Source organism: Acanthisitta chloris, unplaced genomic scaffold, assembly GCF_000695815.1.
Source record: "Acanthisitta chloris isolate BGI_N310 unplaced genomic scaffold, ASM69581v1 scaffold2575, whole genome shotgun sequence".
Lineage (NCBI taxonomy): Eukaryota > Metazoa > Chordata > Aves > Passeriformes > Acanthisittidae > Acanthisitta > Acanthisitta chloris.
Window position 1 is genome coordinate 26,010 of NW_008671887.1, and position 26,097 is coordinate 52,106.

The 26,097-nt window shown below is 38.8% G+C and overlaps 1 protein-coding gene across 1 annotated transcript in view; it reads left to right on the forward strand.

The window, feature by feature from the left end:
• TMTC4 (transmembrane and tetratricopeptide repeat containing 4) overlaps positions 1-25,340 on the forward strand; it is a 49,764-nt gene extending 24,424 nt beyond the window's left edge. Inside the window, exons 7-17 of the mRNA XM_009074261.1 lie at positions 3,099-3,260; positions 4,046-4,248; positions 7,517-7,688; positions 7,773-7,904; positions 16,064-16,143; positions 16,307-16,414; positions 16,527-16,668; positions 17,380-17,494; positions 17,990-18,102; positions 24,602-24,671; positions 25,189-25,340. Coding sequence (XP_009072509.1) covers positions 3,099-3,260; positions 4,046-4,248; positions 7,517-7,688; positions 7,773-7,904; positions 16,064-16,143; positions 16,307-16,414; positions 16,527-16,668; positions 17,380-17,494; positions 17,990-18,102; positions 24,602-24,671; positions 25,189-25,340 — 1,449 coding nt within the window. The remainder of the gene's footprint in view (positions 1-3,098; positions 3,261-4,045; positions 4,249-7,516; positions 7,689-7,772; positions 7,905-16,063; positions 16,144-16,306; positions 16,415-16,526; positions 16,669-17,379; positions 17,495-17,989; positions 18,103-24,601; positions 24,672-25,188) is intronic.
• Positions 25,341-26,097: the final 757 nt, after the last annotated feature.

Consider the following 26,097-nt stretch of genomic DNA (forward strand, 5'->3'; position numbering starts at 1 on the left):
CTTAGACCAGTTCTATTGAATATCTTCATCAACAACATCGAGTAATAGAGTGCACTCTCAGTAAGTTTGTAGATTATATCAGAGGGAAGAGATGCCATCCACAGGGTCCTGGGCAAGCTTGAGAGGATTAGGCCTGTGCGAGCATCATGAAGTCCAAGAAGGCCAAGTGCAAGGTCTTGCACCTGGATTGGGGCAATCCCCAATATCTGTACAGACAGATGAATGGATTGAGAGCAACCCTGGGGAGAAGAACTTCAGCATGGAGGAAGAGTTCGACCTGACCCTGTAATGTGTGTTCACTGCCCAGAAAGACAACCATATCCTGGGCTGCATCAAAAGAGATGTGACCAGCCGGTCGAAGAAGATGATTCTCTCCCTCTGCTCTGGTGAGACTCCACGTGGAGTGCTGCATCTGGCTCTGGGGCCACCAACATAAAAAGGATGTGGACCTGTTGGAATGACTCCAGAGGAGGCCACACAAAGATGGGGAGAGGGCTGGAGCACCTATCCTGTGGAGACAGGTTAAGAGAGATGGGGCTGTTTAGCCTGGAGAAGAGAAGGCTCTGGGGAGACCACCTCTTTAGAAAGCCTGTTCCACTGTTTGACCAGTAATAAATTTTTTACAATGAGGGTGATCAGGCACTGGAACAGGTTACCTACAGAAGTCATGGATGCCCCATGCCTGGGGCGTGTTAGCCCTGGCAGGGCTTTGAGCAAACTGATCTAGTGAAAGATATTGCTATCCATGGCAGAGGGTGTTGGACTAGATGATGTGTAGAGGACCCTTCCAGTCCAAACCATTCTGTGCTTCTGGGAAGTATGTCAAAGTCAAACAGTTTTTGAGGATTATTGTCTAAGTGTGAAGAGCTCAAAGCATTATGCTTTTGTTTGTGACTTTTAAACAGTTCTGTCTCCATGAACAAAACATCAAATGTGCCTTTTCCTTGTTCTTCTTTTGACAGAAGTAATTAATTTTAGCTCCTGTTACCTACAAGAATCTGCTCTGCTCTTTTCATGCTAGTGTATCTAAGATTTTTTGTTTTGTTTTGTTGAAAGGCAGATCTTAAATGGTCTTATTTGTAGGCTTTTTTTTCTTCTCAATTTAGACAGGTTTCAGTTTCATGCCAGATTTCAGTTAGCTCTAAATCAAAGAGGATATGGTAACACTGCTTCCACTTTCAAAATTCTGCCTATGAAGAGATTTTGTGGCAGTTGTGAAGTCCAGCCTTTAAGAAGATGCATGTACTGTTAAATGAAATGAAGCCTGGGATTAGGGGTTTTCTGTAGTTAATCTTACAAGGCAGTTATAAATTGTCACTATAAGGGCTTTTTTGATATCATGTTTTTCTTCCAAAAGTCATTTGATAGGAAAACTATTCTTAAATCCTCATTGTAGTGATCTGGGTTACTGTGATGTTCAAGTTGGAAGCAACCATTTGATCACAAAGGCTAACTTATGTAAAACCAAAACTACAGGCTTCTTTATCCTTAGGCATTCAGCTAAATATTTGATGATGATGCCATTGCCAACTACAAATACTAAAAAGCCATCTGAATATCGTTTTTTAAATTTAACTTAGTCATTTTAGAGAATAAATCTCTTCAGCCAGGGCATTGGCAGATGTCTGTCTTTGCTCAGTAAGCCTACTTTTTTTTAAAAAAAACACTTCAGACATAGCTAATACAGATCTCCTAAATAAGTATGGTGGTCTTTGCTTGTTCCAATAAGAGGTAATAATAATTAGTGTGCCAGCTCCCATAGAGGACACAGCACTGATCATACATAACTGTCAGTGCAGGGTTTAAAGGCACTGGAAGCATATCAGACTAAGGGAGTAAGGTAGGATAGAGGAGAGCTAATACTGGAGATCGAGTGACCATATCTTTTAAAATCCAGTCAGCTCTTCCATGTTAAAATCCACAGTTTACTGCCACTTGCATCATCAAATGTGTAGATGGAAAAAGAAGTAGACCAAGTGATCTCTCATTTCACAGAAACACTCCATCTTCCATCTTCTGATTCTCTGATGACTTGTTGAGGCTGCATAAATTAGCTTCAGCCATCAGAGGGCTGAAATTCACCAGTATCAGAGAGTTCTGAGGCAGCCCTACAGTGCTGTAATGTAGGGGGTCAGAGAGAAGCTGTGTCCTTCATTTCCCACGTGAGTTACCATTTGCTAGCTGGGTAGGGTGTTAGAAGTTTGGATTTGCATCTTAAAGCTGCAACTGGGATAATGTTATATTTTCTGATGATTCTGTTTCCAGTCTCTACTGGTGAAGCTTGAAGAACCTCTACAGCATACAGTGGGTTTTTTTCATCTATGAAAATGATGTGTGCTGGGAGAAAATGTGTTATACTTCATGGAGGAAAATATGTAAAAGTCTGTCAAATATAGCTTCTATGACATCACTTGTCTATGTTTTATGTGAATTGCCTTCTTTAGACCCTAAAGTATATATTATAAAATGTGATGTAAGTCAACTGAGTTAATGTACACCAAAGATTTTTTTTTCTTTTGATCTTGGGTAATCTTACCCTGAACTAAGTGATTTGTGTTCCTGTCATTAGCATTTTAATCACATTTTTGGCTGTGAAAATTTTTATTCAGTTTCTAATTCCTCCCAGTTTCTAACTATGCAGTTTTCTTGGTATATGCATGTAATTTTACCTCTAAGTGGACTAAAACTTTCCATGACAAGCAGTCAGCTGGATATAGCTATTTAATCCAAAGTTCACAAAGTAACCATCCTCCATTTTAAAAAGAAAAGATAGATGAATTTAATATGCTGTATAGTAAAGGCTGTGTCCTGATCAAATTCCCTCTCAGAAATTGCCATGTAAAAATTACATCAGCAGTAGAATTACTGAGAATTTGTAGAAAAGAGACTTCTTTAATAAAATAATTTTCTTTCCTGAGTGAGAAGGAAATTAAAATGTTTGCAGAAAATATTTTGCAATAAAAATGTCAACTCTGATATCAAAAATGGACAGGAATAGCCTCTTCTTTCTGAGATAGACGTGAAAAGGATTTGACTGTAGTGGGTAAGAGAACAAATTATATTTCTATATGAGGTGGTTTTTTCTTTCTTTCCTGTAGAATTCTGGGCTGTTAAGAAAGGGGCTGCTTTTCAGGATAACTCTTCTCATGTCTGGAGGGGCCAGTATACTTTATATACGCTGGAGGATCATGGGCACAGGGCCACCAGCTTTCACTGAAGTAGACAACCCAGCTTCATTTGCAGACAGTCTCTTTGTGAGAGTAAGTTACGAAGTTGCTTTTTTTCTGGGCAGCTCAGAACATTTGTCTTTGTCATAAAATTGAGTTTTCTGTGCTTCAGAGAAACAGAAAAAGTGTGTGGTTGTTCCATTTCAACATGTGTGATGAGTCACCTTCACTTGTGCTGCTGTGGTGATTTTCTGCAATTTTTTATAAATAGTTTACCTTATATATTCTTTGCATTCAATTTAGCATGGACTGTGCACATTGAAGAACTTTTCCATTTGCTCACAATTTTTCCCATGCATGCAAGAAATTAGCTTTTGCTGATTTTCGTCTCTTTTCCATATACTGTGCTTGACTTTTCAACTGTTCTTTCACAATTGAAAAGAGCATAAAATTCTAGTGTGATGCATTTGGAGTATGTCTTGGCTATCTACCTCTGATGGCACTAAGTCTCTCTTTGGAGATGGAGAATGAAGCGTGAAGACAGTGGGTGATGTCTTTTGATATTTTCTCCTATTGTAGGAGATTGTTCTTTTTACATGTGGTACAAGTTGAACAGCACAGTATTGCATTTCCCTGCTCTGACCAAGAGAGCCACCTAGCTATGTTTAAAAAAATACTAAAAATTAATTTCACAACTGTAAAAGAAATGGATATCTAATTAGTTGCAGTCTAACAGTATTCAAGACTTCTTTATTGTATAAGATATATTTTGTGATAAGGAGAATGTGAGAAGAGAGAAGGACTAAAGCTGTCTTGTCGTCACCCCCCCCCCCCAAGTTTAGTATCAAATAAATGTTTGTTTTCTTTTTGACTGACAGGCTATAAACTATAATTACTACTATTCACTGAATGCATGGTTGCTGTTGTGTCCCTGGTGGCTGTGTTTTGATTGGTCAATGGGCTGCATACCCCTCATTAAATCCGTCAGTGACTGGAGGATAATTGCACTAGCAGCACTTTGGTTCTGCCTAATTGGTCTGATATGCCAAGCTCTGTGCTCAGAAGACAGCCATAAGAGAAGGTAAGAGACAGTGATGAATTTTAAATGCCTGGCCAACTTGAGTACAGTATTATTTTGTTAAATCCACTACTGATAATTTTAACAATTCAGTAGAACCAGTGTCTAGCAAATGCAGTTCAAATAAATATTTATAGATGTCATTACAGTTTAATCCCAATTTGGGCCCATCACTGTACACCGACTAGTGAGAAACAGAGTTGGAGGAGGAGGTATGGATGGCTGCTTTATTTTTTCTCCTGAAATGATATTTTGAGGTCCTTAACACTGTAGGTGGTAAAAAGTAATACGTGCTCAGAACACAGTAGGAAATTACCTGTGTTGTTGCCCCTACTTCTTACAAGTCATCATTTCCTTTAGCCTTCTCCTAATAATGAAAGAGACACGTGCCTTGAAAGCAGATAGCAATACACGGTCATGCAGTTAAAAAGTAAAATGCTTAACCCATAGTCATATTATAGGAATGACCCATAGTCATACTGAGGAAACAACTTGTACTTCACCCAAAGGAAATAAACAATTTATTGTAAACTATTCTGTCTCACTAAGGGCTTCTGTTCAACTTTACAAGTCCTGTTCCTATGGATTTTTATGTAGACTTAATTTCTCAGTTCTTTAAAATTTTTCAATTGCTCAGTCATAGAGTGGCTTGAGTTGGAAGGGACCCTAAAAATCACCTAGTTTCAACCACCCTGCCATGGGCAGGGACACCTCCCACTAGCCCAGCTTGCTCAATGCCCCATCCAGCCTGACCTTGACACTGCCATGCGTGGGACATCCATGACTTCTTTGGGAAACCTGTTCCAGTGCTTTACTGCCCTCACAGCAAAGAATTCCTTCCACATATCTAACTTAAATTTCCCTCTTTCAGTTTGAACCTGTTACTCCTTTTTCTATTGCTACAGTTCTTGAGGAAGACTCCTCTGGCTTCCTTGTAGGCCCCTGTCAGATACTGGAAGGCTGCTGTGAGGTCTTCATGCAACCCTCACTTCTCCAAATCACCTCGACCTGCTGGCTGCAATTCCTTTGATGCAGCCCAGGATACGGTTGGCTTTTTGGGCTGCAAGTGCATGTTGCTGGGTAGTGTTCAGTTTCTCATCGACCAACACTCGCAAGTCTTTCTCCTCAGGGTTGCTCAATCCATCTTCTGCCCAGCCTAGATTAGTGTTTGGGATTGCCCTGACCCAGGTGCAGGACCTTTCACTTAGCCTTGTTGAACTTCATGCCATTCACATAGACCCACCTCCCAAGCCCGTCAAAGTCCCTCTGGATGGCATCTCTTCTGCCCAGTGTGTCAACTGCACCGCACAGCTTGGTGTAATCTGCAAACTTGCTGAGGGTGCACTCAATCCCACTGTCTGTGTTATTCACAAAGATATTGAACAGCACCGGTCCTAATACCAATCCCTGAGGAACTCCACTCATCACTGCTCTCCCCTTGAGCATGGAGCCATTGACCGCAGCTCTTTGAGGGTGACTATCCAGATAATCCCTTATCCACAGAGAGGTCCATCCATCAAACCCACGTCTCTCCAATTTAGAAACAAGGATGTCATGCCAGACAGTGTTAAATGCTTTGCACAAGTCCAAGTATATGACACCATGAGAGGGGAAATCCATCAATCCTGTAACCCAATCATGGGCCACCAAGTTTGTCAGGCATGATTTGCCCTTGGTGAAGCCTGGTTGGCTTTCACCAACCATCTCCTTGTTTTCCAAATGCCTTAGCATAGTTTCCAGGAGGATCTGCTCTATGATCTTGCTGGGCACAGAGGTGACATACTAATCTGTAGTTTCCTGTGTCTGCCTTTTTTTAAATCGGGGTTATGTTTTCCCTTTTCCAGTCAGTGGGAACTTCTCTGGACTGTCATAACTCCACAATATGATGGCTAGGGGCTTAGCACCACCTCAGCAACTTCATCCACCAGTTCCCTCAGAACCCGTAGGTGCGTTTTATTAGATCCCATGGACTTGTTCAACTTCAGGTTCCTAAGATACTCTGAAACATCTTTTCCTACCATGGGTGGTTCTTCATTTTCCCAGTCTCAACCTTTGCCTTCTGCATCTCGAACAGTGTGGCTGGAACACTTTCTGGTGAAGACTGAGGTGAAAAAGTTGTTGAGTACCTCAGCCTTCTCCATGTCCTGGGGAACCAGATCTCCTATGTTCTTCCAGAGAGGGCTCACATTTTTTGTAGTCTTCCTTTTATCACTGACATAGGTCATTTTGTTGTTCAGATTGCAAAATTTTTTCTTTTCTGTGATATTCTTTAATTTTGCTCTTCCCTCTAATGCCCTTAAATGTTAACAGTTCACCTGCCTGACTTTCTGCTGTTCCCATGCTTATTTGCACAGAAAATCATTTTGGAGAGGAGTGGAATTCTTGCTACAAATCATGTCATACTTTGTAGTAGAAATGCACTCACTAAGCCTACGTTGCTGAACAGTTTTTTAGTAAAACATATAGACAAAAAGTATAATGAAGGCCTAGGACTCTTGGGGATGAGAAAAGAGCAAGAGGACACATCTACATTATGGTATAGAGATTTATTTGTAATACATAAGAGTGGAAAATTACCATGCCTGTGGCATTCTTAAGGCACAGACCTGAGGTTCTAATTCCCCTGTGTCAGCTCTGTAAAAGTGAGGTAGGTAGTCTTAGTTGTCTAAGCTCAGTTCAATCCATAAAGCGTTACCTGCTGAGGATCCTAACACTGATACCTAAAACAAGGAAGACAAACTGCCCTCGAAAAGGGCAGTGTCTCTACTGGCTGTAGAAAGAGCACAGAGTACTAACTTTCAAATGGTTAACCACAATGGATTCTACTATTGATGTGTTTGTTAGGGAAGAAAACACTCAGCTGGATGTGTGCTTAAGTTTCTTCTTTAACAGTGACTTATGTTTTCTTCCTGTTACTGTCTTATTAGTTCCCAAAATAGACAGATAGCTTTTGCCATTACTTTTCCTTCCTGTGTATTTTAAATATGAGTTATGTAATTAATGTGTAATGGGGCTATTTTCTGGCCTGGAAGCATGAACATTGCTTTGCTGGAAATTATAGCAATGATTTTAAATGTGCCTGATGGAATGAAATGTCAAAACCTCACTGAAATTTCATCTGATCTTGTCAGTAGCTCTCAAAGGCTGTGTTTGAATGCCCTGTTCCATGCACACACCCTTCTACAATGTTTAGATAACGTTTATATGTTAAGTGGAAAAGGTACTTTTGTTAAGATTTGTGGTTAAATTGAGAATCTCTTCTTGTTTGCAGAATCCTTACACTGGGACTTGGATTTCTTATTATCCCTTTTCTTCCTGCAAGTAATTTGTTCTTCCGAGTAGGATTTGTTATTGCAGAGAGAGTCATCTACCTCCCCAGTATTGGATATTGTATTCTCTTTACATATGGATTTAGTCTCTTGAGTAAGCAAGCCAAGAAAAAGGTACCATCAAAACAATCAGTAAAGTTGATGCTGAAGTGCTTCAATTGAATGATTTGTTTGTTAATTTGACTCTCTTTCCTTAAGAAAATTCTTGCTGTGGCAGTACTTGGAATCTTGTTGATAAATGTTGTGCGCTGTGCGCTCCGCAGCAGTCAGTGGAGGTCAGAAGAACAGCTTTTTAGGAGTGCACTGTCTGTGTGCCCTCTGAATGCAAAAGTAAGTCACTTACGGACTTTTAATCTTTTTTTCCCTTTTTTTTCTTTCCTAAGTGTTTTGAAATTTGGGATCAAGGAGGTGTTATGCATAGTTAATATATTGTGGTACAGCGTTATTCACAGTCTTGCTTGGTGCAAGAATGCCATTGACATATCAGACACTTAAATTACAGTGGTAGCATAGTCAAAATACAAGACAGTACAAATTACAATACTGTAATTCAGAATTTGGGGGTGGGAGCAGAGAGGTGAGGGAGAGGGGAGAATGCACTTCCGAAAGGCATCCAGTCAAATTGGATAGGCTGCTAATAAAATTTGCTAAAACAATTGCACCTGGAATTGCAAGTTATTGCAATAAAAATATCGAAAAGAAACTAAGTTGTAGCAATGTATTCACCTGAGTAATGCCTATGCTGGTTTTGGAATCCTTTATGTGTACCTTCCAGTGGTATCTATAGCCAGCAGAGTTAAGGGACAAAGCAGCATATCACCAGTGTAATCACAGGATATGGGGGTAAAATCTTTGCTCCCACTTCTGCTCTTTTACAGTGGGTGAATAGGCTAGTCCTCAGGTATGGACACTGAGGAAAACTGCAATTTTCTGTGCAAGGCTTAGTGAGGAAACAGCTGAGATGGTGGGAATGGGTAGGATGTTTCACTGAGCTGAACAGCAGTGTTTGGCATCAGAGACTGAAGCTAGCCTGCCAGCAGAGGTGACCTCCACAGCAGTCCTTTGATAGTCAAGAGTGTAATCTGTTGGAGCACACCACAGAGCCCTGATGGCATCTGAATTTCAGCAGAGACTCTGAAGAGCCTGGGAATAGCAGTGCCTAGCTTGTCAATAAAAATACGCTGATGTTTTAAAAATTTAGATTTCTGTAATCTAGAGCAGTATCTAGACAATACAGATCAAGACACAGAGTTTAAAAAGGAATCTGAATGCTCAACTTTGCAAAGAGAATGATTAAGTTAGCATTTACTGGAATACAGATGCAACAATGAGCTGTAAAAAACACTTATGGCCAATATTTACAACACGGTGGTGTCTTTCAGTAATCTCAGATTTCAATACACAGGAAAAGAGCTGTTGTATTTTATTGTGTGGCAGTGGTAGGGAACCATCTTCTTTTTAATGATGACCTCAGTATATCTTGTCTTCTGGATGACAAGCACATACTATAAATGGAGCAAATGCAATCTGTTTTCTTTGTGTGTAACTCCATCCATCTGCCATGGTAAGAGTGCTTTAGACAGATCCACACTCTTTGCCTGTGCTCCAAGCTCCTTGGACTCCAGCCATGCCTGGCTGGGAAGCCGTGTAGCTGTGTTCCCACAGTACAGTGCTTGAGCCGATAAGCTGTGTGCAAGCTACTGAACTGATGCAGCTGGTTTAAAGCCAATGAATGTACAGGGGAAATGAGCTTGTGTTTGTCAACAGTGGGCTGTGTAGACATGCCTGGGCTGTATTGCTGCTGGTGACAGATTGTGCAAATGGAAAGCGTGGTGATGCGAATAGGGAGGAGTTTTGTAGGTTCACACTCCAATTTTCATGAAGAAATAACTTTGAAATCACAGTAGTAGGGAGCTTGTCTAGGCAACAGCATTAGAGAGTCCATGTGTGAGAGCCAATCTCTTGTTTTCTTTATGGACTCAGCTATATTTAATCAATTTTGACAAAGGTAAATGTAAAAATTGGAACTAGGTTCTGATCTTCCGTTGTTATCTTGAAATTGCAGACTTCCTTTAAAAATGACTCCACAGGACTTTCTTTCAGTGACCCACTTATTTCAGTGGGAGGCTGGTGCAGACCAAGGAATGGAACATAGATAATAGCTTTTTCTTGTTGGTCTTGGAACATATTTAATATGTGTAATGTTGTTGTGCTTTGCTTCTGTTCTGTATCAGGGTCTCGGAATGTCAGCTCCTAACTAATGGCAAAAGCTGTTCATGTTTTGTAGTACAGCTCTTTTCAATTCCAAATTGTCTATGTGAGAAGTATGGAGTAAACCTACCCTAATTCTAAACAACAAGTAGTAACAGCACTGCCATGTCTAATTTCAAGATTCAACTTCTTTTAACATCTAAAGAGAGGTGGGGAAACTGATGTAGTAGTGAATCTGCAGCCTTGAGTGATGAAATTTAGTATCAACTTAGATAAATGTTTCTATTGGTGATAAAAACCTGTGTTTTTAAAATTTGTTGGAACTTACCAGGTATCATAATGAAGTTACAGTGATTTTGACTTTTAAAAAGTTCACAATACAGATTTGTAAATATTTTAAATATTTTAAAATTTATTAAAAATGTCATTTAATATATTTTAAAATACATGTGTTATATATATATTATATAGGTTTTTCTTGTGTTTGTGGGGGTTTTTTAAGAGAGAGAAAGAAGCATGTTACAAATCTTCGTTAAATGTGTCCAGGAGCATGTCACACCTTTCAACTTGCATGGTCCTGCACTTAAGTTGGTTTCAAAGGTTGTTAGGCTGAAACAGTGTACATTTTTAATGCATTTGGCAATATTTTGCTTAGGTGAACAGAAAGTGCCTGTACACTGATTCTATTTCCTCCTACCACCTTTTTTCACACCATATAGATTGACGTAATTCCTGGAGCTTAGTGATGATGCACACAGGTGTGAGCTAGAGCCAGACTTGTAGTGGTTTTGCTAAAGCAAATTTTGTGAACAGTTGTAGAGGCTGTTTTTCCCTGATATGCTGATTATATGTTACAGGTAGTTTATAAATTTGGAGTGTTTTAGCACTACTGACTTAAGAGGCTCACTGCATCCAAATTGGCATCTTTGCATTTGATGTCATTATGTTGTGAGTTTATCCTGGAGGGCTCTGTTGAAGTAATGGAGTATCTAGTTGCAGGCTATGATAAAAGTATAATTATTGTTTCATCGTATCAGACTACTGGCTTGGATTTATCTCCTTAGCTATAGTCATCTACATCTGCGTGAGTCAGCCAGGCTCCCCTTATAACTGGGGAGAAGAAGCTGTTCATTTTAGCATGTGGTTCATCATCACCTTGGACTGAATGGCTGACACAAGCCAGAAGAACTGCACCCTAGATCTGTGTATTTCTCTCCAGTGAGGATAAAAGACGTCCTGGCAACTAGAGCAGATGCAGATGCATAAATTTATGTGATATTTTGCCCCTGCCCTACTGCTGTTCACTATTTCTAGATGTTGCTGGATTGCTCCTTGCCTTCTGAGGCTGTTACACATTGTTTCTTTTGATTTTAAAGATTATTCCAAAAAATGCTCATCTGGCTGCCTTTTTTTTGCTGTTGGAAATGTTGGCACTGTTGGAAGTGTCGATTTACCTTTTCTCAGCTTTTAGCAAAGTCATGGCAGTTAAGAATCCAAAGAAGGTCTTTATTTTTTGATTACTTCCTCTCATTGATTATCTAAATAACTTTTACATGGGAAATAGCCACCATTTTTATTTTCTTAGATTTTAAATAACTTAAATGGTTGCAAATTGTTGATATTTTGTATGTAATCTCTGCATTCTCCTCACTACTGGCTTTTCTTAAAAGGATAAAAATTAATAAACATAATTTTTTAAAAGCCATTTCAGTAGCATCTTTTTTGCAGTAATAAGCAAGGAAGTGACCATACTCTCACCAGAATGTTACTAACCAGTCTGCCTTGACATACCAGGGGAAGTAACTTTGCACTTGATGCTTTATGCAAGATGCAATTATTATTAATACAAGTTTGTCTGAGGCACATTATGCTAATACTGAAAATGTGCAATAAGAGTTTGGGAGATTGTTTTCTATACTTTCTGTAGCCTCTTTGTTACAGAACAAGATTTAGTGCTGTTTAAGGATCTGCTCTTTGATCCTTGAGGAAGCTGATCTAATGGGCATTTCCTTTAGATATTGAGGTTTATTTCTATGCTATATATTAAAAGGGGTTTATTTTCTGCTAATGGTATGTTGTTGCAGAACTGTATATTGAAAATATATATATATAAAAGTACATGAATGGGAGGTGCCAAGATGATGGAGCCAGACTCTTCTCAGTGGTGGAAACCAATGAAACAAGAGGTAATGGGCAAAAACTGATGCACAGGAAGTTCCACCTGAATACAGGGGAGAACTTCTTCACTGTGTGAGTCACTGAGCACTGGAACAGATTGCCCAGGGAGGATGTCGATTCTCCCTCACTGGAGATGCTCAAAAACTGTCTGGATGCAATCCTGAGCCATGTGCTCTAGGGTGGCCCTGCTCAAGTAGGGAGGTTAGACCAGATGACCCATTGTGATCCCTTCCAACCTAACTGATTTGGTGATTCTGTGTATTTAAGTGCTGTGGACTGTTTGTAGAGGCTATTTGTAGTGTTTTGCCACTATTTTAGATTTCAACTTTGTGTACACAAGCACAGTCATGCATAAGAACCTTTAGACAACATTAGCTGCACGAACAAAATGTGAATATCAAAAAAGCCTTGTTATTATTTAGAAAACAGGCTTTCACTAGTAGAAGAGAAGAGTGATGACAGAACCTGGCATTAAACAGAAGCATCTGCATGTTTCTGTAGCAATTTTGACATCTGTGCTTTGCTTCCATCCTCCTCGGCAAATGTTCATATTTGCTGAAAAGGTGATTATAAGCAGCTAGGAAGGGAGAATAAAATTGGTGATAATAGTAGTGCTCCAACTGAGGGAGTGTACATCCTAGAAGATACTACATTTCAATTTTTCCCATGCTGCTTAGACGAAAAACAAAACCAAAAAATCAGTTTGACAGGAAAATTATTTTTTTTCCTCTCGTTTAAATGCATGTGCACATTTAAACATCGAAATAAGAGTTCAGCATTATGTATGTCTAACACAGAAGGAATATAGTGCTTTTTCGTTTTCATACTGGCTTCTTAGGCTCTTTGAGGTATTACAAACAGACAAATACATAGAGCCAAATCTTTGGCTAGGCTCTGGTGCCATGGTTATGTTAACTTAAGCAACACATACCTGTTGAGATAAGTAGGTTCTACTCTAGGGTGTTTATACCTTATTGCCCTGATTTCAGAGGATACTGTGTTGTTATGCATCCCTGAGAAATGCTCCTTTTAGACCTATTACTGTAAAGTAATTGCCTGTTTAACGTTGATAAAGGAGCATCTGGGTATAATGTAATACGTCATTTCCAGTTAATATTTAATCATTTAATAACGAAATGCTATGTCTGCTCTTAAATGATTAACCACGAAAGGAAAATCCTCCCTCCCAGGCTGGCATGCACAATATCTGTCAACAGCAGAATAACCACACCTCTAGAGATGGATTTATTTTTTTAAAAACTCGCTGGCCTTTCATTTTTAAGACCAGATTCTTCCCACCCATTGGTACACTGAAAGCACTTGTGTCCCTAGGCTGTGAAGGGAGATGTCATAGGAGAAGTCAAGGATAGTTACAGCCTTGTGCTTAGCAGATGGCAGGTAGTTATTGCAGGCCTGGTTTGAGTGAGCTAAAGGCTGATCTTGGCACCTCTCTGCCATGGCCAGTGCCATGAGAGACACAGCTGCAGGAAGTCACCTGCACCTTTCTGTGTGTGCCTGGAAACCCTTTGCTGGCTGTGTTTTTAGAGCAGGACATTACTGCATATTACAATCCAGTGTAGGACTGGTTTTGTCATTGGATATTTTTGGCAGATTGGGGAGTTTCTTCTGCTATGTTTGGTTTAGGTTTTCTTCCTTTCTTTGTCACCACCATATTAAGAGGAACTAAAGCTGCGATTTCACTTGAAGGGAAATTAGGAAACCTACATACACCAAGGAGCTTTTAATTTTTGGGGTTATTGTATAGAAACATCATTTCCCATCACACAGAAGCTATAGCTGAGGACAAAAGAAATACACCATTGAAAATGCTAATAGTTTATTTAAATGGTGATGCTATCAGTTTTAATAGACTACAGTGCATCTTTTTAGTTCAGTTCACAAAATGTACATGTGCACTTAATATTTTATTCGATGTTTTGACTTGAGAGAATTTATCTCTCTCAGGTTTCTGCAGACTGCACAATTTGTTTACCTGAGAAAAATATTCTTGCTGCTGCTACTTTTGAGATAAAAATGGATATGAAGACATTACATGTTTTAAAAAAACCGAGAAAAATAGAATCAGAAAGTGAAATGGTGTTTCCTAACACAAGACAGCTGATATGTGAATGACAGAGTGGCTGGTGTATACCAAGATTCTTCTCATCTGCTCTATCCCTTGTCTTCAGTCAAATTTCTTTCTTCAGTAATGGTTATGACTTTTGCAAAATGTGTTTAAAATAACCCCAACTTTCCTAAAGCTCCTTAAAGAAAGAAATTGAATCAGGTTAAATGTAATTTTGTTAGCTGATATTGAAGTATGAAGTCAGGTATTTTAACATCTAACATATATTATTGAGTAAAATCTCTAATTATTTATTCTGCCTTGCCACAATCTGTATTTTATCTGGATAAATTTTGAAAATGTAAACTTCAGCATATATAATCAGAGCAGTCCAGTTTGATAAGAATGTTACAGCGTGCTGAAAAATTTCTGGAAGAGATATATAAATGGAATTCACTCCCAAGAAACATCTTTCAGGCTGTATCATTTTACTTTAGTGACTCCTGGGAAGATGTTATTCCGTATTTTAGGGGGAGGAGGGTTTGACACCATCAACTGATCTTTATGTATGGTTATGTCTTGATATAAATGTACTATTCCATTGCTTCTTTGCCATGGGCCTCATCATATCTTTATGAATGCACAATGGAAGTGCCTGGATTGTTGTTTTTTTCTTAGAAGCTGTGCTAGAACTGCTTTTATGGGATGCTGAATTTGTGTGCTATTTTAGATCTTAGTGTGAGGAGCTGCCTCTGTGTATACTTAGTAAGCTTTATAGCATCTTTGCTCTTCATAAAACCAGGGAAAATACTTTTTTGCCCATTCAAGAAAGCATGGAAAATGTTCTTTATTTGTTCGTGGTATGTTACTGCATAGTCACAATCATGTAGAGATGAAATTCCACAATTAAATACCATAACAACTAGATTCAAACATAATTGTGTGTGCCGGATCAATAGGTCCCAGATACTGTGCCAACTACAATTAGGATTTTTCAGTTGATGGACATGTCAAATAAAATCCATTTTTGAATGCAGAAAGTGAATTATAGTTATCTAAATGCATTACAAACCTATTTTTTGTACTTCAATCTGAAGTTGTTCCTGCATTGTGTTTTCAAAGAGATTTAAATTAGATTTTCAAAGTGTGGAAGAAATTTCAATGTGTGTTTGTTTTGGATGAAGTATATACAATTTGATTTCAAATAGTAAGGTAATCTAAATAATTAGGCCTGATCTAGTTGCTGAGAAATCTCTTTTCAGGAGTCAGTACTCAGAGTATTTTTCAACCAGGCAATGTAGTCTTCTAAAATTTGTCTTAAAGTAGGATTTGAGATGTCTTCATCTCAGATTTGCCATAAAATTTATTTATTCCTATCTAGTCCTTGCCATAAGTTCAGGTGATGCATCTTCTTCCCTGTAATCTAAAAGCTCTAGACCCTTCCTTCATTCTTCACTTTTTAACAGGCAAGGTCTTCAACATGTTGCTATACACATTATTTCAGAAATGCTATTTGATGCATTTTTATCCCAAGATAATAATTGTGTCTGGAGGTTTTTTGTTTGTTTTTGAAATGTGTATCTTAGTTTTTCTGTTAATGTTGAGTGTCTTCTAGTTTATGCTGCAATGAAAGCAAAGTTTAGTCAACACCTACATTGCTGTAGTGTTTCTTCTGCTATGGTGGATTTCATTTGAGTCAGAAATTCTCTTACTTACCTGACAAATAAATGAAATTAAGAGCAGGAGGTCTCCATACAAAGTGTCTTGTGGAAAGTGTGGTGACTTCATTTTTAAAACCAGGAAGTGAATAATCTTCCTTAAATAGCTGGAACAGGTAAGCTGATTTATTAATTTATTCCTCAGGTTTTGTCTTGATGACTTCATTGTATATATTGTCCAATCTTAACTGTCACCCTACACCAAAAGCCATCACTGAATGACGCAAGTTCTGACTCTTTCAATCTGGAGAAAGAATTTTTAGCTACAAAGTATCTGACTGTTTGGCATCTAGTAGACTGTCCATCTGTGTTTTCAGGTGCACTACAATGTTGGCAAAAACCTAGCTGACAAAGGAAATCAAAGTGCTGCAATCAAATACTACAGAGAAGCTGTAAGGTATTAGGAATTTTACTGCTTTAATAATCTATCCTAAAATTGCTTTCATGTTTTACATGAAGAAAATGCTTAGGTATTCATTTTCATGTTCTGCAGCATTGCAGAGCTAGTAATTTGCATATATTAATACATGTCCCATACATAATCATCTCTTAAATTTTAGGTTGAATCCGAAATACGTACATGCCATGAACAACCTTGGAAATATTCTGAAAGAAAGAAATGAGCTCCAAGAAGCAGAGGAGTTGCTGTCCTTAGCTGTACAAATACAGTATGTTTCAAATAATGCTAAGCAGTGTTTGCACCAACTGAGCAGAAATGATACAATAGGATCAAATGCTTAATTGTCCTCTCTCTTGGCATTTTTTCCCCAATTTGCCTAGACCTGATTTTGCTGCTGCATGGATGAATCTAGGAATTGTACAGAACAGTTTAAGAAGGTTTGAAGAGGCAGAGCAAAGCTACTGGACAGCAATTAAACACAGAAAAAAATATCCAGATTGTTACTACAATTTAGGGCGGTTGGTAAGTGCTTTTGAATAAATGATAGCTATGCCTGGCATCTGTGTGTCTCCATATATAATAGATGAGTATATATATACACACACATATATTTTTATATATATATGTAGTTCTGCTGTTCTGTTAAAAGCTGATAGTTATTCCAGTTTGCTTGTATTATATTTCAGGGTGATTTCATACTTTTGGTGGCTTTTCCTATACCTTTCCCAGTATACTTCCTTCCATACAGCCTTTGGTAGTCCTACTTCTTCATAGAAAGAGATATAAACAAATAGACAGATTTTGGCCTTTTTTTCCCCCAAAAGATATTATTTGTCATTTCCCAATATTAGACTGCTTTGTATTGATTAGTGTATTGTTAGGTAGTAGAACTGTGCCAAAAAATGCAAAGTAGATTCTTGAAAATATTTATATTAAGTATTTACTGATTCTCTTGTGGAGATTTCTAAACTGTATGCTGTTTTTTCTCCCTATCCTATTGGTATATGCATATTTGAAGACAAGTTTGGCTTCCAGAGAAAAGCAGAGGAAAATTAATGTATAGCACTCTTATCTTCCAGTAGTATTCTTTCTGCAGTTCTTATTTTTGTCTATAAAAACAAGTCCTACTAGAATGGAATGAGACATTAACAGCTCTTTAGAGTCTTTAAGGCATGATGGGAAAGTAAAGCAAATCATAGCACAATTACTGGGATTTTCTTTCTTTCTTTCTAGTATGCGGATTTGAATCGCCACATAGATGCATTGAATGCATGGAGGAATGCTACAGTTCTGAAACCAGAGCACAGTTTGGCTTGGAACAATATGATTATATTGCTTGATAACACAGGTAAAAGTCTATTTGAATGTTTTAATGAATAATTTAATGTCTATCGAAACTTAAAGCTTTATCTATCTAAAAGGAACTCTATTCTTTGGCTACCCAGGCACTCTCTAATAATATAAGACTACATCCTGATGCAGTGGTTTTAAAGCATCACTTGAAATCCAGCCCATAAAATGAATTTCTGATCCTTACTTGAAATGCCGTCATTGTACAAGCATGTTTGTATTATAGATTAAATCTCAGAACTTTTTAATTTGTGCTTCTGAAGGTGTTGTTCTTCTGAAGGTGTTATCTCTTGAAAACAAAATGAAGGGTGTTTTTTTTATTGTCTTTGTCTGCAGGATATTACATTTGTGTGTGTGTGTGTGTGATACCTGGTTTTCTTTAAAAATTCACATGGTCGGCTATTCATAAAATATGTGTGCTTGCAGCATGAAAAGTAACTAATAAGGCTGTGTTAAGACATGCCTTCTCTTTTTCCACTACCTGGGCTCTCAGGCAATCTAGCTCAAGCAGAAGCAGTTGGAAGAGAGGCCCTGGAATTAATACCTAATGATCATTCCCTTATGTTTTCATTGGCGAATGTACTGGGGAAGTCACAAAAATATAAGGTAGGTAACCAGAGCTTTTGACTCTTCGGTTTTGGGTTGGTTTGATTTCATTTTTTTCCCTGTTTAAACTCCATCTAAGTTTTTTGTAGAAATTGTTTGAGAAGATCATTGTGAACTATGACTTAGATAGTCAGGTTTCAATGCCCATTTCTATCACAGTATTGGTGTGTGATTCTAGCCTAAGCTTATGCCACCTTGTTTCAGATGCCTGGGTTAGAAATGTTGGCTACCCTGAACTATGTTGATGGTCAGTGGAGAGATACAGACTCCTAAGCTCACTAGAGGGCAGTTAGGGTCTTGTGTTGCTTTGCTGCTCAGGGAGAGAGCCTGCTTTGAATTAGACACCTTGTTTCAGGAACTCAAATTAGACGGGATAGGCTAGTCCTTGTGCTTTTGGTATGTAAAGGAAGCAAGGTTTACCATTACCCAATATGAATTCCAGCCTCTCTGCCTCAGACACTCTCTAAAATAGAGTTATACAGATTTCTTAATCCCAGACTGAGGATGGGATACCAGGGTAATCCCAGAATATTATGAGAAAGAGTCCATACATTGAGCATTGTACTGAACTTTCTCTTGGATGCAGTGGACCAGCCTGTGAGTGGTACTTCAGCATTGCCTACTTATGTTTACAAGTAGTAAATGTAATGAAACTGATGATGATGGCTTATTTTCCAAAAGGAATTATATGAGCTGACAGAGGATAAATCATGCATAGCCAATATATTTAGTTGTTTTAATTGACTCTGTAGTCAGTGATTTATGCATGTGATATGCCAAAACTAATATAATCAAGTTTTTGGTCTTCCTCAGAAAAACATCATATACTAAACCTTGGCTTTTGGGGCTTTTGATGTCTTTTTATAGTGATAATGTTAGCAGCAGTAAAGGAACATGTCCTCGGTATATACAAAGTAAGAAGAGTTTATGGACAAGAGGAAATTGCTTCAAGTTGCACCAAGGAAGACTTAGATTAGATATTAGGAAAACTTTTTTCACAAGAAGCGTGGTAAAGCACTGGAACAGACTGCCCAGGGAAGTGGTGGAGTCACCATCCCTGAAGTGTTCAAAAAACATGTGGATATGGCACTTGAGGGCACGGTTTAATGATGAACATGGTGGTGATGCTGGGTTGACTGTTGGACTTGATCTTAAAGGTCTGTTCCAACTTTAATGATTCGATGGTTCTCAAAATAGATACATTTTTCCACCAGTTACTGTGACCACTTGAATTAATACAGTATTGTTCAGCTGTGGAGTCCTGACGTATCCACATGTGAAGCCAGGGACTGTGACAACTCAGAGCTGGCTTTGTTTGATTAAGTGATGCTGTTAGATGCCCCGTTACTGTTTTGCTAGACTAGCTGGGGTTTTTTTCCCTGCACACTCTTACTTCTTTTCTCTTTCCACCTGAGACTGTTATAAAATACACCTTTTAGGTAAGTTTAACAAAGTTCCAGAAAGATACAAATTAACACCCAGAATGTATAAAGGATGAGATTATGGAGGAGGTAATTGCAAGGAATATTTTGGTGAGTCATGACTGTGAAGGAATAGAGGATTGTATAGTAATTCATCAAGATGAGTATGTAGCGTGACAGAATAAAGAGCATTTATAATGAAATAAGTAGAAAAAATAAGTTGAAAACAAGCTAAAAAACTTCTCTAGGTGTAGGAGAGACAAGTCTGTCTTAGTGGATTTAAAAAATAAAAAAGGAGGTAGTGGTTTTGATTGCTAGCTCTGAAAGATCATTATGATGCAGGAGAATGTGTTGGAAACAAAATAGAATTAATAGTAGTGAAAAATGAAGCTTTCAAGTTGGCATCCTGAATAAAGCAAAAGGAGCAGTGGAGCCCAGGGAAGAAAACGAGGAGCCAGTGAATGTTTTAATAGTTCAATACAGAGTGGTAGGTTTGTGCAGAGCAAAAAACTTAACTCGTCACTTAAAACTGATGAGTTGTAACAGGGAGAGCAAATTAAGGGAATTGGAAAGTGAAGTCACTTAGAAAGGTTATGATCTCAGGAGCTGTATTTTGCATTGCCTGGAAAGAGGACATACAGGGTTGTTTTTCTGAAGTGGGAAAATGCTAAATGACAGTGAAAGGCATGGAAAATTCAGATTTCTTGTCCACCCCCTCACCATGTAAAAACAGAGAAGTGGATGGCTCTTCAAGGATTTTTATTGAATGTTTGGGATTGGAGGGAAGGAGGGGGGATGGAGACTGTCAAGGTGATGGAGGTGATTTTCAGAGGTCTGCCTTGCTGTGTCTGATGTGTTGTATAACCTCAGGCATTTCATTTATTAGGTTACTTGTTATGTGACTATAAAAGTTGTTACTACATTGGCTCTGTTGCTGTAAAGGAAGATTTGTTCTGGGTTTTTTTTATTATCTCTTACTTTAAAAGACATTGAGTCAAAAAGGTTTTCCAATGTTACGAGAGATTTCCTTCCAATAAGCCCACAACATTCTCCTTCAGTTTCAAATGCACTTTGATTTTCAGCAGAAGATAGTTTTCCTAAATGATCAAAAAAAAAGAAAACCCAACCCTTTATGATTTCTGTTTGTGTCTACTGATGAATGATTTATTGTTCCAGAAAGAAAAGCACACAAAGGATGAACTGTTTCTGTTGTTTGGTTTGGTTTTTTTAATTAACATCTGTTATACCAAGTTAGAGTTCTCCTTTAAATGCTTATTCTTATCTCAGTGGATGATGAACCAAGCTATCTTTAGTTCTTTGCAAAGATGTATGCTGTATTTTTGTTATGTATACATCTATGCTTTTTCTGTTAAAAGTGCAATAAATTGAAACCATTCAGCATTTTTTTTTTTATTTGAAATAAAGCCAGACTACAATTTTGTGGCCTTGGCAGCAGATGGAATGCAGTGTACTTACCCCAAGCCTTTGCTATATGCAGTGTGCAAGTTTCTTGGCAACACATAAAGATTTGGTAAGATGCAGCAATTTGAAATATCACCGATATACTGGAATGTATATTTGCTCCATATATCTACAGTAATATGAATATGATGCACCTTAAATTGCCTTTAATCAACCAGCATGCTTCTACCAGCTGCTGAGCAAAGCAGTGGTGATAAAAATGTTTTCATTGTGTAGTTGAAGATATATGGTAATGGCAGCCAGCTCTTGAATACCTATTGCCTTAAATTTTCCTGGAAGCACATTGCACATGTTGTCCCATTGTGCTTCAACAGTGAAAGGATGTGAGTCCGTGCATCAGGTGCTTCTCCTTGGTGTAGGTGACAACTTTTAGGCAGAAGACTGAATTAATTACACAGTGTATCTTTTGCTGTGATTGCTGTTAACCTGCTCAGTGAAGAAAGCAGAGATTTACTTATTAGACCAAAAGACTAAAATTTGTAGTGGAAAAAAAGAAAACAACCTTATGGGACTTGTGATTACTACATGCCTTCTAGTGCCAATCCACTGCTGATTTTTAGGATTGGAGAGCTGTTTGAAAAGAGGCTATCTTGCACCACTTGCCAAATTTTGCAGTCTCAATAACTCAGTCACTTAGGTGACTGAGTTAAAATCATAGAAAAATTTTACCTGGAAATGACATCCAAAGGTCATCTTGTACAACCCCTCACCCAAACCAGGGCCATTTGCAGTTGAAACTCTAACATCTGTCTGGATAGAAATATTAAAGCTTCTCTGGACAGCATCTTTCAGTGCTTGACCACCTTTATCATAGAACAATGAATGTTTCCTTTTATCTAATTGGAATTTCCCATATTCCAGGCTGCATCCGTTATGTCTCATCCCATCTTACAGACATATGAGAAAAGCCTCTCTCCATCTTCTTTGTATTACCTGATCAGGTAGTTGTAGGTAGCACTAAGGTCTCCCCTTCAGCTTCTCTTCTGAAGGCTGAAGTGATTCAGTTCTTCCAGCTGCTCCTTGTATGCCTTGTGCTCCAGCCCCTAACCATCTTGGTGGCTCTCTGCTGGACTCACTAAAGTACGTCCGTGTCTTTCCTGTAATGGAGAGTCCCAGCCTGAAAACATACATCAGATGTGATCTCGGATGTGCTAATAGAGGGGAAGGATTACTTCCCTGGACCAGCTGACTGTACTTAATACAGCCCAGGGTGTGGTTGGTCATCTATGTTGTGAGGGTACATTGATGGCTTTTATTCAATTTGCTGTCTACCAGGCCCACCAGATCCTTTTCTGTAGAGCTGTTTCCTAGACAGCTGCTTCCCAGACTGTACTTTTCCATGGGGTTATCCCATCCCAGATGCAGGACTTGGCATTTACTCTTGTTGAACTTCATTATATTCCTGGAGTCTAATCCTGTTCAACATCTTCATTAATGACCGGGATGATGAGGCAAAGGGCACCTTCAGCATGTTTGCTGATGACACCAAACTGGGAGGAGTGGCTGATTTGGCAGAAAAGCGTCTGGAGGTCCTGGTGGATACAAGATTGAACTGGCACCAGCAATATGCTTTTGGGGCAAAGAAGGCTAATGATATCCTGAGTTCTGTTAGGAGTGCTGCCTGTTGCCAGCAGGTTGAAGGAGGGTTAGGGTTAGGGTGTACTGGTAAGGTTACACTTGAAGTCCTGTGTCCAGTTCCCAGAGAACCAGGAACAACATAGTGGAGAGAATCCAGCAAAAGACCACAAAGATGATGAAGAGGCTGGAGCTTCTTTAATTCCTATCCAAGTATTCCTTCTACTGAAACAGAATCAGAATCACAGAATGATTGGAGTTGGTGCCTCTAGACATCATCTTGCTAGAGCAGGTTCACCTAGAGCAGGTAACACAGGATCATGTACAGGCAGGTTTTGAATATCTCCAAGGAAGAAGACACCACAACCTCTCTCTCTGGGCACCCTGTTCCAGTGCTCAGTCCCTCTCACAGTAAGCAGTCCTTCTTCATGTTCAAGTGGAACTTCCTTTGCGTAAGTTTCTACTTGCCGCCTCTTGTCCTATTGGTTGACACCACTGAGAAGAGCCTGGCTCCATCCTCTTGACACCTTTCCTTTGGATACTTACATACATTGATGTGGTTGTCTCTCAGTCATCTGTCCTTGAGGCTGAACGGCCCAGCTTCCCTCAGCCTTTGCTCAGAAGAGAGATGGTCCAGTCCCTTAATTATCTTTGTAGCCCTCTGCTGGACTAGCTCTGAGAACCCTGGGGTTTGTAATTTTGTTGAACTGAGATGAAAGCACTTTCTGCATCAGTTTCTCTTGGCTTTAGAGTGGCAGTCTCAGCTGTGCTTAGCAATGCTTTGAAAGGAGCATGTAGTTTGGGTTTGAATTTAGACGTACGGGTAAGCTCTTAAGTCACTCAAAGTTGAGTGACTCAATCGTGACATCAGAAATTTCTTTTTCCCTGAAGGGACCCTTACAGAGACTTATTTCATGCTTCACATGAGAAGATGGTGGAACCAAAAATCTGGCTGACAGGTTTTCTTTTTCAGTAGAGCCTGTGTTGTGTTTTAAGCAGTAAAAACTTAGCACAAAGGAAAGAAGGCCTTTTTTCCAGGTTATTGTTCTCACATACCTCAGACAGCAAGTATGTGCATTCAGACAGAGGCCTACCACATTAAGGTAATTTTATCTTCAGGTCATTTGCATTGAAACTGAACTAGCAACTTTCCCTAAAGCACAGCACAGCATAAAAATCTATGTAAAAATTGCTTCAAATATCTAAACTTCCATGTAAGCAAGTAAATATGCTCCATTTGGATTAGGGTGTGAAACTTTTTTAACTTCTGCAGGAAGTATGCTCTGGAAAATAGGTATCTATTTTAGCAGCTAGTTTGGAAAAATAAAATTGTTTCAATTAGAGAGTAAATTTAGCAGTAGATTGTTCTCTGAATATTTGGTGAGGAAGACCAGGTTTTTAAGTACTACTCAGATATCAAGAGTCTTAAGAGTACACACTGCAAGTGGGAATATGGAAAAGATAACTGGTGAGTAAATGTGAAGGGTATTTCAGTTGGCATGATTTTTTTAAGTAACAGGCATGCAGCTACTCTTCATTGGGAACCGCACTGAAATACTGTTTGAAAGGGATTTACTGGAATACTCCCATTTTTTCATGCCAAAACTATTTTAAAAGGAAAGGGGTCTAAAAGCATTTTGCTCAGGTACCAAATTATGTCCTTAACTTGATTGCATAAGTAGGGAAAACCTCAGCAGGCAGTTTGAAAATAGTGTATTGAAAAAAAAAAAAGAATTTAAGTAAACAGTTTTGCAAACTTCACTCGTGCTTAATAACTTTCTGGTAAAATTACAACAGCCTGTGAAAGCACATCATTTATTTGTAGCATTTTTTCTGTTTTCTGGAGGCTGTAGCCACCTGAGCTACAGGATCATGCAGGCTCAGGATGTTTATATGGTGGTACCATATAGATATGGCATAGTTTGGGAGGGTTTTAAATTCCAGTTGTGGATAAATTTGGCATTATTTTATATACTATGAGAGTAGACTGCCCTGTTGACTTGTTCTTTTAAATTATTCAGGAATCTGAAGCTTTGTTCCTCAAGGCAATTAAAGCCAATCCAAATGCTGCCAGTTATCACGGTAATTTGGGTAAGAGCCTTTCTAACTCTTATCAGCTGTATTGTTTATTTGCTTCATATTCATTTTGTTTAAAAAGAAAAAGCAATCTATAGAGCCTTCTTCCTGCTGGGCAGATTTCTATTTTACTTTCTGGAAGATCTGCCAGCCAGAAGAACAGGGCATTAAACCAGAAAAGCTGTCACACGATATGACAGATCAAGAGGGCTGCACAATCCAGCCCAGAGGTAGCTGCACTTCAGTGTCTGCAAATTGGTTCATTTATGCTATGCTTGTAACCCACAGTGTGCTCACCAGATAAGAGCTGCCATTTATGGCTGCAATGTAATTCATTCCTTCATCATTCCCATGCCAGTTCTGCTCCCAGGCTTTGCTCCTGCATTTGGCAACAGAACAAGCAGCTACTGTGCCACCAGCCAGTGAGAGACCCTCGCTGGAAACAAATGCTTGAATGTTGTTTTCCAAGTGATTGGCGAGATCGCACGTTATTCAACAATATTGCTAATGAAATTCCTCATTGATGTTCCAGCTGTGCTTTATCATCGCTGGGGAAATCTTGACTTAGCAAAGAAGCACTATGAAGTCTCTCTGAAGCTTGATCCTATGGCACCTGGAACCAAGGAAAACTACAACCTCTTGAGAAGAAAATTGGAGCAATTGCAAAAGAAAGGCGGTGCCTGATGTTCCTTTTCAGGTTGTCCGTGCATGCTGTTTGCAGCAGTCTTACATGGGTGCTTTTGACCATGTACAGGATTCAGTCATTATTTCTCAAAAATAACACCACCAGCACCGCACACTTGAATGTCCAGTTTTGCCCTCCTACAGATCCTAACATTTCAGCTTGAGGGATTATTTTATTTTCACTCTTGAACTGCTTTTAAAGTCCATTAGAACATTTTTATAAGTATATGAAAGCAATGCAGATGGAATTTCACAGCTTTCACTTGTAATTTGATATCTTCATCTGACTTTTTAGTAGCAGGATGAATAGCAGAAGGCAGTTTTATTTCTGAAAGTGATACTTAAAAGTGCAATTTCCTGTTTAAATCCTGATCTTTTCAAGTATGAAGAATATCTGCCCATTTCAGTTTTATTACTGCTTTCTACTGCCAGTCCTGCAGAACCAGTGGAAGAATGGATTCTCTCCAGCACATCAGTCTACTCATGTAATTTGAGTTATGCCATTACGCTTGTTTCTGTCTCCAGACTGTGAGGTGTTGAATTTATATAGGTTTAAATAAGGGCAAGGATCAGCCAGTATACTGCTGAGGTATGCTCAAGTGTAGAAAATACTCTTAGATTAAGATGAAGATTTTAGCAAGTAGCGAAGGGAAAAGAAGTGTGAGGCAACAGAGGAGTCAGCTAGGGTTTCTGTTCTTGCAGGCAGCCTCATCTAGTATAGACAACGTGGGCAACAGGTCAGAATGACTTTAGCTCC